This window comes from Copadichromis virginalis, linkage group LG19 (genome assembly GCF_057382275.1).
Source record: "Copadichromis virginalis isolate Kocher_CV1m ecotype Utaka linkage group LG19, C_Virginalis_male_GT1.1, whole genome shotgun sequence".
NCBI classification, from domain to species: Eukaryota; Metazoa; Chordata; class Actinopteri; order Cichliformes; family Cichlidae; genus Copadichromis; species Copadichromis virginalis.
The window spans coordinates 21,699,268-21,714,868 of NC_140636.1; the positions used below are offsets into that span (position 1 = coordinate 21,699,268).

At 39.7% G+C, this 15,601-nt stretch overlaps 1 protein-coding gene across 7 annotated transcripts in view; it reads left to right on the plus strand.

The window, feature by feature from the left end:
• The first annotated feature begins 1,213 nt into the window (after positions 1 to 1,213).
• Positions 1,214 to 15,601, plus strand: part of kif6 (kinesin family member 6) — a 76,898-nt gene continuing 62,510 nt past the window's right edge. For 4 of the 7 annotated variants that reach the window (XR_014916914.1, XR_014916916.1, XM_085442329.1 and 1 more), the window contains exons 1-3: positions 1,214 to 1,396; positions 4,653 to 4,762; positions 7,105 to 7,179. Coding sequence is in view for 4 of the 7 variants with exons in the window: in XM_085442329.1 (XP_085298455.1) it covers positions 1,337 to 1,396; positions 4,653 to 4,762; positions 7,105 to 7,179 (245 nt within the window). In the remaining 3 variants the exon portion in view is untranslated. Of the gene's footprint in view, positions 1,397 to 1,538; positions 1,704 to 3,493; positions 3,541 to 4,652; positions 4,763 to 7,104; positions 7,180 to 15,601 lie in introns of those variants that run through there. The other 3 variants (XM_085442327.1, XM_085442328.1, XM_085442330.1) reach the window with 3 other exon arrangements.

A 15,601-nucleotide genomic window follows, 5' to 3' on the forward strand; every position in this document is an offset into this window, starting at 1 on the left:
CTATTTCCAGAGATCTGACTGATCTGTAGGCGGTGATTTTGTTGATCTCTAACCTGATAAATAAAAGACCACTTTTTTAACACTAAAAACCATTAGTTAAATCTGAAATGATCTCATTTAATCCTGCTTTACCACAAGTCTCTGATAGCCCGCCTGGTGTGCAGCTTTTGGGTGAAATACCACAAACAGAAGGACACATATAGACTGGAACCCGAGACAGCTGCTCAGCGACCATCAACCCATCTCAAACCCATTTTCTCAGAGAGACCCGCAGCATAGTGAAAACCAGCTGATAAGCAAATCTGTGTTTCCATTAGAGAGAAGATCTCGTACTTATTCACAGTCACTAACAATACATCAAGCAAAAAATTCCAACCACAGCAATAAAAGTTAACCTGCAAAGCTTACATAAAGAGATGTAGTATAATATCTGTGCCTGAATAGACTGCTATACACACCAGGTATAGCAACTGCATTTGACTTCTTTGTAGCTGAAAACACACAGTGGGAAAACTGCAGCAGTGTGGTTGTTCACATTTCTCATTTTAACACACTCTGGTTTCTCTGATCTTTCATTTCCGAAAGAATCTGGTCTGTGGTGGATCAAAGAAAAGTTAGTGAAATGCTATGATTTTCTGCTACTTCTGGTCATGTTTTGTTTATGTGTAAAGTAAAAAACTGCAATGCAGCTTTATGATTACTTCCTATTTCCTCTTTATAAATCTATAACTGCCAGACTGGGCAACTGTGGTCACACCTATTTGCATTGTGACTAAGAGCCGTCGGCCTTATGTGTGGGGAGTGCCAACAGTGCTGAATACAATTCTGTCAGTATGCCCACTGAATGAGTCATTGAACCTGCGCCGACCTTTTGTCTTGTATATACAAAATGCATTCTTAGAGGAGAATAAGAAGCATCAGAGCAAAATGGCACAGCTGTGAATCCCTGTTTGTTTTTACCTGTGACTGTGCCACCTAATATATTAATCCACCACACTGTGCGCTACAATAACACCTATTCTTAGCCGCCTGACTCTTTGTTTTGTGGTTGCACTTCCTGTATAACTATCTGAAAAGACCAAGAATTACATATTGTGTTACTGATTCAAAAATGTAAACTGTTTCAAAGTGAAATTAATTAAAACTGCCAGTCTGCGAAATTTACTTCAAGGGGGCATCTTGACATCAACAAATGATCTTTGTTGGCGGAACACAGTTGCCTAGCAACCAGATACAACAAACTCCTGCCAGCAGGACCGTGATGCTAACGTTAGCCAGATAGCTATCTGGCTGTGAGGAAAACAAACCGGTTTAGTTTCATTTTACCGGGGGGAAAATGGTGAAAGAGACGATTCAGATATTCGCTCGCATTAAACCCACCAAGAAAAATGTGGCGGTAAGTGCCTCACAGTAACATTTAGTCCAACACTACTGTGCTAGATTCTTTTGCTTAAACAAGGCCTTACATTAGATCATCAAGTCTTATCTACTACACTTGTTTTGCACTAACCTAAATCTATATATTACTTTTATATTAGTGGAGTAGAGTCCAATAAATGAACCAGAAAAGAAACAAAACAGTCTGAGAGACCTGGAGAACAACTGAGCAACAGTGTTGTTACTGCACACAGCAGGCAAACTAAAGGAAATCAGAGACGCCACTAAGGTGGATAGATACAAAGAAAGAAGAAAAAACTCGCTGGGTAAGTTTAGTAACATATTTGGGCAGTAGTTTAATCCTTAATCCAGTGATATGACTCAAATGCTCTGTGTAACAGTTCACCTCTGTCAGGTGTAAAAATAGATAGTATTTTATCTTTAGGTCTAATCTTCTCTATGTAAGGCAAAAGGACTGTGTGTGTGTAATTACATACATATAGATCTATGAAGCTGCTGAGTGTTAAGAAATTCAAAATTTTGGATGCAAGATAGTAGAAAAACTGTTATAGACATGAGACTGTGCACCGTGGACAAATCAACCACATGTATGTGGTTGATTTGTTATGTATAATGAAATCTGGAAAAGGCCTTATTTATTATTTTTTAAAAATGTTTAAAAAACATAAACAAGATTTTGTTACTGTATAGAGACTGATCAAGCTTCCACGTGTAGTCACACAAAAACCCTTTTTAAAACAGTGGATTAAATTTCAAGAGTATATTTCAGTTTCTTGAATTCATTAAGTCTGCTGACATTAGATGCACATTACAATTCAGATAACGCAGCAGGAAAGACACTAAACTTCAACAGTAATACGATTTTTACATCTTTATGTTTCAAACAACTTGTTTAATACTAGAGCTGGTTTTAACTTTCTAGCTGGCACCGCAATAGGCCCAAAGGGTCCAGTTCGGCTCTCTGGATGGCTCTGGAAGTGTAAAAGTAGCAGTGAAATCATGAATTATTCAAGATAATACTTTTGTATTCCTGGTGCAGTGAACCAGAAAGTTTTTTACACTTCTTTTTAGTTTTAGTTCACCATAATAACCTTGAATTGCATGGACTCACTAGTCAAATTTAATAAAGAAAACACAAGTTTTTTTTTTGATTTTCTCACAAAATAGATGAATATATAATAATGATTATGTTTTATAAAAGGAATTAGTACCCAGAAGTTAGGTTGCACTTGTCTGTGTGTATGTTTGTGTTTGTCTTTTATTGACTAGTCTTGTGGGGTGGGGATAAAACCGATCATCACTCTGTTCCCACGTGATTTATGGATCTTGAATCCCCTGCCGGAGGGCACTGGGAGGACAACAGGCTGCTGTTTGGATGAGTTGAGTCCTTTGTGCCTCTCAGTGACTTCCTGAGGCACAGCTGGGTGCAGGTCAGGCAGCGTGCGCTCACTGCTGTGCTGTGCCATCCACACCAGCCTCTCTAGGGCCTCAGCAACCCTTTATCAGGTGGTGAACAGTACCAGGTGGTGCCCTGATGGAAGTCCCTGAGCATATGAGGCCTCATAGCAAAGGTTGCAGAAACACCTGAAGCTTGTGGGCCTGTTGCAGCCCTATTCCTACCGGAAATCCTATTTGTTCTATACATGTGCAAGAGGGCTTCTTCCTGGTCTTGCCTTTCACAATAAAAGTCTACAACACGTACACTAGACTTGCAGCATAAACAACTAAATAAAAACAACAAATAGAAGAGGATTCAGTGATTGGAGTTCTAGCGGTGAAACAGAATATCCAAATATTGTATGTTTAATATTTGGAACTAATGAAACAGTATGTCTAAAGTTTGTGGTTTAGATTAGTTCAGCGCTATATAACAATATGGATGTGAACATAATGCACAGAAATAACTGAAACAACAAACTGCCCCAGTGCAAACTGGAGGTCGTTGATCCTGAGATTACAGAGACTGATACCCTCTGCACGATACCCTCGAAAGCCCTCTCCAAGTCCACAAAACACACTAGTTGGTATGGGTATAAAAACTAATTATTACAATCATTCTAAGTAATGATGTAATATCTTTATAATCTTTTTGCAGAGAGCTTCAGACTCAGCATGATGAAACATGAAATTATGAGCCAAAAGGTATAATCAGCCAACTCACTTGGAATTATTTTGCAATAAAGTACACACCTGCTGTGAGATGAATGCCACACAGATAGATAGATAGATAGATAGATAGATAGATAGATAGATAGATAGATAGATAGATAGATAGATAGATAGATAGATAGATAGATAGATAGATAGATAGATAGATAGATAGATAGATAGATAGATAGATAGATAGATAGATAGATAGAGAGCGCGCGCGCGCGCGAGAGAGAAAAATTAACAGAAAATGTTTAACTAATTAAAAAAATAGGAAATGATAGTCATTGCACTCCTGGGAAAATCATTTTCTTCTCCTTGTTTTATTGTGTGAGCACAGCAGCTGGTGGAAACAAATAAGCCTATTTCTTTAAGGTTTTCTGTGGCACCCACAGTGAAATGAGAACAGCTACCTCCTGGGGGCTTTTTGAGGTTTGGCACATGGAAGAGGCAGTACTGCAGGCGGAGTGACAGTGAAAAACAATCCAGTTATTTAGGTCTTATCTTTTATTCCTGCAACCTCAGGGACTTGTAATTGCATCAGTGTCCATTGGAAACATATGCCAGAACATATGTTGAAGCTTGAAGCTGAAAAGCGAATGGTAGGAGTGTTTAGGCTGACCTGACTGACCTCACTTTCAATACTCTATATTGGTTTAATGTTATGCCGTTTTTCCTCGCCTCCTCGCTTTGGCTTCAGCTTCGGTTAGTAGAGGTGATTTTGCAGGGCTTGCCAACACTATACGCTGATCGTGATTGCTTGTTCAGTTCTATTTGTTTCCACAGGATATGAGCGCCATAAACTCCACCCTTTTATTTTCAGGGCTCGCAGTACCCAAGCCACAAAACGTCTAAACGTATATTTTAGACCTAACATGATATATTGTCTTTGTGTTTAACTTGGGCCGCATGTATGGCTCCACATACCGTAACAGCATGCACACTGAAACATATAGAAGACTACGAATTCCTGTGTGGCTACTGAGCTGGAACATAACTGCCTGTGCTTATAATCCGTCTGCATAGTCCTGTGGTATGATATAGAAGTCTTTAGGCCTTCCTCTGCTATATAAAACTGACTCTGCTGTTGTCTTTGGCTCCCTCAGGTGTACTCTGTGGACAATGAGAACCAGACAGGTTCCTCTCTGGAGTTTTTTGTGCCCAAGGACCTGGCTGATGGCTTTGTTAACAACAAGAGAGAGTGCTACAACTTCAGGTATGTGACAGCCAGAGATCAAATGGTATTGTTGTAGGGTCTTTCTTTGAACAAGAATCGGTGAAGTGCTAAGTTATCAAACAAAAGCTAGATAGCTTGTTTAGCAAGCTGCATTTATAGACACAGAATCCTGCTACTTAGTGATAAGTAAAATCCAAGTGTGCCCTGAGTAACAAATGCAACCCATGTTATTTGTCATGTAATTGGATTAAAAGGTACAACCAGCACAAATAGCACAAATTGAGAGGTCAGTTCACTGAAGCTTAGCGAGCTAAAAAAAAAAAATGAATGTAGCCACCCTGACATCACCTATCTTTGTGCTTTGAAACTGGATGTGACAAAGGAGGGGCGAATCTGCTCACCCTTTGCAAAAATAGGCGCACTTTGTGCTCATAGAATAGCGACTTGTCAGTCATACATGACTCTTTCATATGCAGTCTATGGTCATATTGACCTTTTAGCTCCTAATACTGCAAATTTGGGCTTTAAGAGTTATATAATTTTTTTTTAAAAGAACTAGTGGTTGCATGTTACAGTGGTTAACCCATTACCGTAAAGACCCCCGTTTTCAATACCATAAAATCTGTACCAAATCAAATATGCAGATCCATCGGTAGAGGCAGCCCAATGGAAACAGTAGGGGCAAAAGTACATATCTACTTCTAAAAAAAAAAACATTAAAGCTATGACAAAGAGAGTTTATTGCTGCTATAACGCTGGCAATTTAACACTGGAGTCTATGGGGTTCAGCCTCAAGGGGATATTAGAAGACCTGGAGAGTTTGTCATTTCCACAGTGGCTTCATTTTTAAACGTGGACGTTACTGCTTGGTTGTGTCTGTAATAAAAGTCAAATTAGCTACAGTCTGAAATAAGGGCATGACATTAAAAATGTCCAAGAAAAAAAAAATTGAAATAGATCGTGTGAATAAAGACAACACACAGAATTCAAGCTCTTAATGTTGCACAAGAACTTTCCCGTGAATAATTCATCCCCCAGTCCTGTCAGTGAAGAGCCAGAACATCTGTTTAATGCTGGTAGTGAAAGCTGCAGCCTTATATACCCTCTGGGCAGGGCTCATGCCACGCTTCCAAGCCCTAAATTCACAGTTGGGGAGTCAGACAGCACTGGACACTCAGAAGCCTTGAAAACCACACAGTCTTATAATAACCTGTGGAGGTTCCCTTGTGCCCTTATAGAAATAAAATTTCCACATTTAACAACCTTCCTGGGCGGATTCCTCGCTTCATCTCTCTCATCTTACTGTGGGATAAAACATGACGGGCTGTGACTACTTTAGAAAACAGAATGACCAAACTCCTCCTCTTCCACTCAGGAAACTAAATTCTTGCTGCTTTTTGTGCTTATTCAGTTCTGCTGTGGGTACATGACCCCAGATATACCAGCAACATATACAGCACAAGTTCCTGCTTTCTTGTGTTTGTTTTCCTGTTGTCACATTTACATATTTTAGATTTTTTTATATATATATATTAGTCAACAGTATATATACAAAATGCTGGTTTCATTTATTAAGAGAGAAAAAGCTCTCCGAATGTACCTGTGCCTGTTTGCTTCAGGGCACGGAATTCAAGGTTTCACCAATTATGGCAAGTCGTCGAGAAGCAACAAAGCAGCAGTTCTTTTTATAAAATTGTGTGTTCGTTTTACATCAGAAGTAACAGCACAAAAGGTTTGGCATTTGTCTCGTCAGTCCACAAAATGTTTTTCCAAAAGTCTCGGGGATCATCAGGATGTGCTTTGGCAAATGTGAGACGAGTCTTTGTGTCCTTTGTGGTCAGCAGTAGTTTTTCATGGAGGCCATTTTTGCACAGTCTCTTTCTTATTGTTGAATCATGACCTTAACTCAGACAAGTGAGGCCTGCAGTTCTTATATTAATGATCTGGGTTCTTTTGTGACCACCTGGGTGAGTCATCGATTTTGAGTAATTTTGGTAGGAGGGCCAATCCTGGGAAGGTTCATCTCTGTTTTAAGTTTTCTTCCAACTTATAGATAGCCTACTTCACTGTCAGACAACTTCTATTAAAGTGATTTCTTAATTCAACAAGTCGGGCAGTAATCAGGCCTGTGAGTGGTTAATGAAATTGAATTCAACTTTCCCAAAAACTGTGATTAATCAGAGTTAATTTATGATCTAACAAAGGTTTGGATAATTGTCTACCCCTTACTTAGAACTCAGGAAGACAAATAGTTTTTTCACAACTCTGCCTATATTAGACTCGGGGTTAAACACCTGGGGTTAAATACCCCGGGGTTAAATACCTGTTATGCCAAGTTTATCATGGCCGTACCACCTTTTTTACCTCTCACCTTTTTCCAGGTTCCAGAAAGTGTTCGATCAGGTCGCCAAACAAGAAGAGATATTTGAAAACATCGCCAAACCAGTTGCAGACAGGTAAACTTTAAGTGGACGTGGCACTCTAAAGAAAGTTGTTAAGTGTCCATTAGGTAATTATTTTAATGTATAATTTTGCTATGTTATTTACAGATTGTAAAATAAAAAATGGCACTGTAAGTGAGAAGACATCAGCAGGATATTCACTTCATGGAGGGATTGTTTGTTTTTTTGGAACAAATCCAATCCCACACTGTTTTTCTTTTACCAAATCTTAACCAACAGTAGATCGCCTGCTAACACACACAAATTTCAAGTTATCTCACAAAGCAAAACCCTTCCTTGAATGGATAAAGTTGGCTGAATTGACCATTTTCAAATGATTTTATCTGCTAATATTGTGAAATAACTAAACCATCAGGTTAATGTAGTGTCGCTACGTTACAACAACTTGCTTATCTATTGCTATAAAATCATATGAAAATGCTGATTGCCAGCAAGGATCAGTTTTTTAATTGTCATCTTTTCAAGCTGTTGTAGCGCCACTGTCACTCTACTCAAGAATTTCTGTGTCTCTGTGCTGAGAAATCATTGTAACGCTGGTAAAAAACTGACTGTTATGGCCCGTTTAGGCACGGCCAGACCACAACATAAAGGGTGATCCATCCCCGTCCAACCCCAAGCAGCACGTCACACACTTAATATTTTGTGACAGTGATTTATTTACAATGAGTGCAGTTAAACAAAGGAAGGCAGCATATCATAACTTCAGGGTGAACCCAATGCCAAAACAACAAACAAAAGGTAGCCTCTCTCAGGAATAAACACAACTTACCTACTCAAAAGAACTAAACCAAACGACAATCACTTTCCTCCCTGCCTAACAAAAACAGGAGAAAACTGATCGAACAAAAAGGCGGTCCACCCCTACATGCTCTTACATTAACCAACATAGTGACACAGTGAACGGTCTGCCGGTTGGGTTGGGCCGAGGATGAATGACCTGGCAGTCCCTGGCAGTCTCTTCTTATCCGCTGCCTCCCGGTCCTCAGCCAATCGGTGCGAGTCATCCACCCTGGATGCACCAATCACGGAGGAGCACCTGCACACTCAAATTTACATATGATTACGATCACAGTCATAACACCCCCTTTCCCAAGAATTAACATTACCCCCAAAATGTTTAATTCAAGGAGAAAGTGCTCTAGACAGAGTATCAGCCAACACATTCTCTTTCACACTGACCCTTATTCTTCGTTTGATGTCACATTTGGTGCATGCTGCTGTTTGTGAAAGTGACAGTAGCGAGTATGAACTAGGTGTTAATCACTTAATGGTACAAAGCAAAGCTATATAGCATTTATATTGCAATGGCGGTCAACAAGGGGGCAGTTGGATAGTTGTAACTTGGCATCTATCTGGTATTCATAACTTCATCGTGTCCAAGTAAACTTTGTTGTCGTTTTACCATTGCGCTGATGTACAAGTATGCAGTATATAGCATACAGCTAACTTCGAAACCGCAGCCATCGCTGTCCACCTGTCCTGTGCAGTGTTCCTCTCTGCACACTGAGACCACACATGCTTTCAGAGGGCCTTGTTGACAGGAAGTGAGTAGGGCTTAAGATGTAAATGAAGGGTGTCTGTGATTTTTGGCATGCTTTGCATACTTAAACCACTAAGTGGATGGAACTGGCAGGCAAGATGGCACACTGTGCCATCATGAATGTGAGAGCATTTTCAAGCCACAGTACAGAGCTTCACTGTAAACTGTAGCTGATTCATTTTTATTTTGACTCCAATATTGAAGACAGCATTCATAGAACAAGGCATTTATCAGCAGAGCTAATTATTTTACCTGCACTATTCAGTTCCCTTGGATTAATTAGCAATTACCTTTTCCGGCTCAGGTACTTTAGAAGCCAAGGAAACTCAAATCGTGTAGCCTGTAACAACCTAGAGTAAGGTTACCTTAAGTGGAGGTCAAATGCTAATCCAGTAAGCTAATATACATTCCAATAACTTCTTAAAAATAAAGCTGAAGTAGCAGAACAGAGTAGAGCCCAGCCAGTGTAGGATTTTTAAGACTGATACACAGTATCAGCTGAATTCCTTTTTCAGACACACACATAAACCCATGTCTGATTTGAATATTTTTTATGTGTTGTTATTTGTGTACTACATAGTGAAACTATGTAGTACACAGACAATGTACGTGTACAGTAAGAGACACTTACTACATGAATGTTATTGAGTATTTTTGTAAAAAAAATAAAACATGTATTTAAAAACGTACTTTGATACCATTTTTTAATGGATAGTAGTAGTAAGTATTAAGGCTTAGATAAAGTAACTACGATAAAAAAAGAAGAAAAACAGCTAAATAGAATAGAAGTCAATGAAAATGAAATAACTGGAAAAAATAGGATTATCTCATATCGGGCTTTAATTTAAAAAATGATCATGCATTCATGAAATAACCCTATTTGTTGACTTTATAGACCATTTTGTCATCTCCCACAGTGCAGAATGGTACCTCAGTGATAAACTGCAGTTTCTTGCTTCTTTAAGACTCCTCTAAATACACACTGTGTCTTACAGAGCTTTACCCCCTGCCCGCTCTGACATTCAACACAGAAAAACAGCACACAAGATGGAATTTACTTGGAATTTCCTGTCATCAAATGCAAGTCATGCTGTTGTTATTGTTATGTGAACAAGATTCTTCCTCTCCTTGTCGAACCCTGTCCTGTCTCAGTTTCGTTCCTACCATCACTGGTCTTAATCACAATAGAAGCTATTTATGGACTCCCACAAGTGCTTTGAATTATCTTTGCCATTAGCAGACATATAAACAGCACAGTCAGATGTCTGGATTGGTTGACTAAGGATATGGATGCATTTGACCTGACTCACGCAGGTTATTAGGTTGCTCTCCCCACGCAACCTTTCGACAGTTTCCTCTGTGTTCTTGCATATGGTAAAAATCTAGTTAAAAAGTTGCAGTCACAGCCCGGCTTTGTGTTGCTGTATCAGTTTCAAGTTAGCATCTTTTAGTTGTTTAGTCTTTAATCTGATATCAAGGAAGTCCATTTGTAAGTGTCTTCATGTTGGCAACACCCCTCGGCAGTTATTTTGGGTTAAGTTGACCCTCCAGGTGGAGAACCAGTTGGCAATTTAAGTGATTGCTGAGACATACAATTGTATCAATAACATCAAAAAGAGATTTAAAAACTTTTTTCCCAGCTAATGTGACTTGCTGGCTTTTACAAGTATGCAAAAAAACACAAAGACTCATCTCAGTCTATCAGTCAGTATTCTTTCCATATATGTAAACATACAGATGTTTATTAAAAAAGCAAGACAGTAAGGGCTTTGTTTAAAAACTATCAGGGAAATGCAGTATCTTTACATTAGTAACTTAATGTGAAGACATGGCTTTATTCCAACTAGTTATTGCTTAGCTGTCAGACTTGAACCCAGGCGGCTGCTTTTTAGCCATTCAGCATGTGGTCGTCTGCTCACCCACTGAGCTAAATGGTAATGTTAATAGACAAAGGCCATCTACCCAGGAAGCTAGCAATGATGTGGAAACCAACGACCAGAGAAAGTAAAGTCAATGTCATTAATCAGTCCAGACAACAGTGCAAAATAAGTTTGCACAATTATTAAAACTCAATTACAATTTTAATCTACCACAATTAAATTATTAAAAAATACTCAAAATGTGTGTCTCACCAATAAAATTCAAACCAAAAACAAATTAAGTGCTCCCCCAATTACCGCCTGACAACGTGCCTGTCTATCTCAGTCACAGCTCTTGTGAAGCTTGACATTTTCTGGATCTGGAAGAGTAACACTATGCTTAATACAACAGATATCAGACCATCAAAAGAAAAGTCAAATGTCTAGCAAGCCAGCAGGCGATGAGGTTGTCCCTGAAAACACATCAAGGTCTGTTAATTGGAAATCAAGAACACAACATAGGCTGAGTGCTGTAAAGTTCTGTCTGATTTCCAAAGGAACACAACTAACTTCAACTTCTTGAAAACACAACATAAACAGCAGCATAATGAATGCATGAAGGCCGAGCAATGGTTGCTAATATGAATCATCTAACATCAACTCAGACGTACATAAAAGTATGTCTGAGCAGCATGTGAGCATCTAGTGCACAAGCACATTACAAACACATTGCATGTGAGTAAAAACAGGTGTCCAGTAAACATAATGAGTAATGCAGGCTTCAGAAAAATGCTGCTGCACATCAGTCTCGGAAAGGTTATAATGCCATTTCTAAAGTCTATCATTCTACAGTGAGAAAGATTATTCACAAGTGGAAAACATTCAAGACACTGGACAACCCCAGGCTCAGCTTCTTGTTTTGCTTAGACAAACCGCACAAAGCTGACTCAGACTGTACAGGTATCAGTTAGTTGAATGTTAAAGTTCATGGAAGCACACTGAACAACACTGAACAAGCATGTGTTGTTTGGAAGGGAGAAAGCATCTTTTCTCTAAAAAGAACATGGCAGGTTTAGGTTCGCAAAGTTCCATCTGAACAGACCTGAAAATATCTTAGAATTGAAAAGGGTACTTTTTTTTATTTTTACTGTGACTGTTAGGACTGGGCCATATCATACCATTCACAGTAATACCGGTATAATGTTGGGCAACAATAAGAAAATGAAATATCGCGATAGAGTATGGGTAAAAAGCGCATGCGCAGTGCCTTTGTTTTCGTACGCACATGGCGGAAAAAGCATGGCGGAGAATTAGAAGGGTGAAAGCAGATCGTTGAATGAAATAGATGAACCAGAATTGGTTGTAAAAATGCTGCAACTTCAGTGGTGTGGAACTGGTTTGGCTTTCATCCATCAGATACACAACAAAGCACTATTTTTGGTAGAGCGTGCTAGCGGGCGATCGTTATTACCGTGTTTTTTGGAAAATACACTTAAAATCAATCCTTTGATTTTTCTGAAAATCAAGAGTGCCCCTTATAATCCTGTGTGCCTTATGTATGAATTCTGGTTGTGTTTACTGACCTCGAAACGATTTTATGTCGTACACGGCGCTCGAAAATCTGTCAAATGTTTTAGTACGACTTTGCTAAGCTACGAACTCGCACCGCTTGATGGATTGTCGGAGCATTACGGCTATCGTAGGCAGGAGCCTCGCGGAGTGACACGTACTGTGCTTCAACATAATATTACAGTATTGTGTGTGTATAACCTCTTTAAGTTTTGTGGATATTATACATGGTTATGCTGAGGATACGTACGCCCAATATGAATTTGCATTTGCACTGTTACATTTTTATATAACTTTAATGCACATAAAAACAGCTGCTTGTTTAAGTGAAAATGCATTGATTTTTTTTTTGCACTAATAAAGTTGTGGAGTTGTAAACTAGTTTGTCTAGTGTCAATTATATCGTCAGTTATATCGTTATCGCAAATTTTCAAATGTATATCGTGATAAATATTTTTGGTCATATCGCCCTGCTCTAGTGACTGTAGTAGTAACTGTTCCCTCTCTGTGTCCCCAGTCAGTTGTGTCCCCATGGCTGTTTCTCCCCCGGCCTAAGTGTTAAGTCCTCGTCTCCATATTTGTTGTGGTTGATGTTTTATTTTGATAGTCCCATGTTCTGCGTTTAGGGTATTTAGTTTTGCTTCCTCCCTGTCTCCTTACGTCAGATTAGTTCCAGCTGTGTTTCCCTCCTGTTGCACATTCCCTCATTACCTTCTGTGTATATATTGTGTTAGTTTCCCTTTGTTTGGTCGTCTGTTTGTCATGTGTCAAGCTCAAGTCCCCCCATGTTAGTTTTGTGTTTGTTTTCTCCTGCCTTTCGTTTTTTGTTTTTGTTTGTTTTTTGCTTCCCAGTTTCTAATAAACAGCTCACTCTTTGTGGAAATCAAGTTTTGTTTTCGCGTGTCTGCTTTTGGGTCCACACTTCAACCTTCACATGGTCTTGACAGAGCACAGACCTTGACACAAACAAAATATTTAGCTAAATATAAGAGATAAACAGGCGAAATGCTAGTGAAAAGGAAGTTAACCTACATGAAGGTATTAAGCTGACAGTCATGGTTAAAACGATGAATGGTATTTAAGAAACGGTGATCGTTGTTATTCTGTTTCATTCAGGAATTTGCAGCAGTTTCGCTGTTGTTGCACTAAAACTCGGCTGCCTATCATCTCGGCTAGCAGTAACTGTCAGGTTGCTGTTTTGGTTGGTGCTCTGTCATACTTGGCACACTTCAAGTTTAGCCAAAAGCTCTAACTCGTTTACTTGCACTAAAGTCTGTGTCTGTGCTGTGGTGTAACTGGAACCAGTTATTTCAACTCCAGCACAGTAGCTTAAAAACAAACCAGCATTAATAGCTCCACAAGGGGACGAGCCAGTGAAATGATGTCGGGCTGACACGTCAAACCCTCTATCAGGACAGTAATCTATTTCACAAGGCTGTGAAACCTGCTGCTGAAGTTCAGTTAGGGTCTGTTCAGTTTTATCTTTGCACCTGAAGAGGTTGGACACACAGCTTCGCATTTAAACAACAGAAAGAACAAGGATCTTTTGAGCGATCACTCTCCAATCTCCAGGAAAGTTGAGGTGTAAACAGGAACAAGCATTGGGAAACACCCAAGCCTCAGTGGCAGGGCCCAGGCCGCATCATTAGTACTGACATTAAGCTAAACACTGAGCCAGTGTCTTTTCCCCACGCCTGCCAATCACTTCCATGACTCACAGTAGATTAAATGGACGCCCGTTGGCTGACCAACCAACCGCCGTTCTCATAAGTGGACCCAGTGTTCTATTTTAACTGAGATGCAGTTTTTTCCCTCGCCCTTTTCATACAGGGTGTGGAACACAGGGAAGGAAACCCACACGTTGCTCAAACCTTGGCTCGCCTACACCATTAGAATAAGTGCGAGGCTTAAGTTCGTTTATAATTCATCTCGAAAAATATAGTGTAAAGATATCCTTTTTCCTTGCTATTGGCAGAGTCAGGAGCACACAGGATACCCACACCTTTGATCCAAGCTCGCGTGTCAGAGGCCCCTCTGTCATTTTACCATTACTAGCTGGTTTATTTCCAAGAAGACACAAAATTTGTTTTGCCTATAAATTTTGTCTCATGTGAGCTCTATCATTTTTAGATGTTCATTTCATTCAGACAGATCTGAATACCATTGGTTTCCATGGCCCTGAGCACGTGCAGAAGGACATTTCTGTGCCAAACCAAAATTTACCGGACCTGCTACAGCTGAGTGGTTTTGGGCTCTTTCTGTCACTCCACCACATTCCTCCTTCACCGGCAGATATCTGTCGCCATTGCAGTTCTCTGCTCGCCGTCGCCATCCGTTCCTGTGGATTTGAAGTGTCACATTCAATTAACAAAGGCCTCTGGTGTCTGCTGAAGAGTACAGTCAATGGTCTTTTTCAGATTTAAAATGCTGATGTCATTGGAGGCGTATGAGCAAGAACTGGTGACATTTAGGGAAGTCCAACCAAATCCAGTTTTATTTATAGGACCAAAACAGCAAAGCAAAGCAATGAAAATGACAAGAAACAAAAGGCAAGAAGACACCACTCTCATTCTGAGTTAAAAGGCAAGGAGCAAAAAATGAGGGGATCTTCTGTGGCTGAAAAAACTCAGTTACCTTTTGTTTTGAGTCAAGCTTCAGGGACTGCAAGGAGCAGCTGGTCCACTGACCTCACCGACCTCAATGGGACTCTTGCAGTCAGCAGCTTACATATGTAAGTTGGTGCTGATCTATTAAAAGTTATAAAAACAAATAATAAAACTTAAAATGGGCCCTAAAATTAATGGGAAACCAGTGGCAGGAAGCCACGATGGAGTAAATGTGCTCATGTTTGTGTGTACCCGTTAAAAGATGAGCATAACTGTGAGCATTACTGAGGTTCGTTACTGCTGATATTATATACAGCTGCAAAGGGCCCAGGTCCAAGAGAGGCGCGACACAACCACATCTGGAAGTGAACACAATAACCTCAGTTTACTAAAATTTGAAAAATTTAAGGCCATCAGAATTAGAAACATCCACATTTGGCCAAGACAAGAAATTTGAGTCCAGTTCACTTTGCTGTTCTGCACTGGGTACCAAGCCCCAAGTGTGATCTTGTTCCTTCCAGAGGTCTTTATAAAGGAAAAGTGAGAGTACGTCAGTGGGACAGGACAGGGTGGGCTAAGTTACAGTTTTCTTTAAAAATGAAAAAGTATTGTTCACAGGTTTGTGCCACTTGTTTCCAGACTTCAAAGTGGACCTATTCTGGTCATTCAGAAATATATTTTTATGGCTAGACTCTACTAGAGCAACTCTGCATGATTTACAGTTCAAGAGACAGCTGTCATTTAACTTATACTTGGCCCTTCAGTTCACTCGATAAAGCTGTTTTAGCTTTATGTGAATGATGGCCTTCATATTGATCAGATGAAGAAACTATTGGGAGATA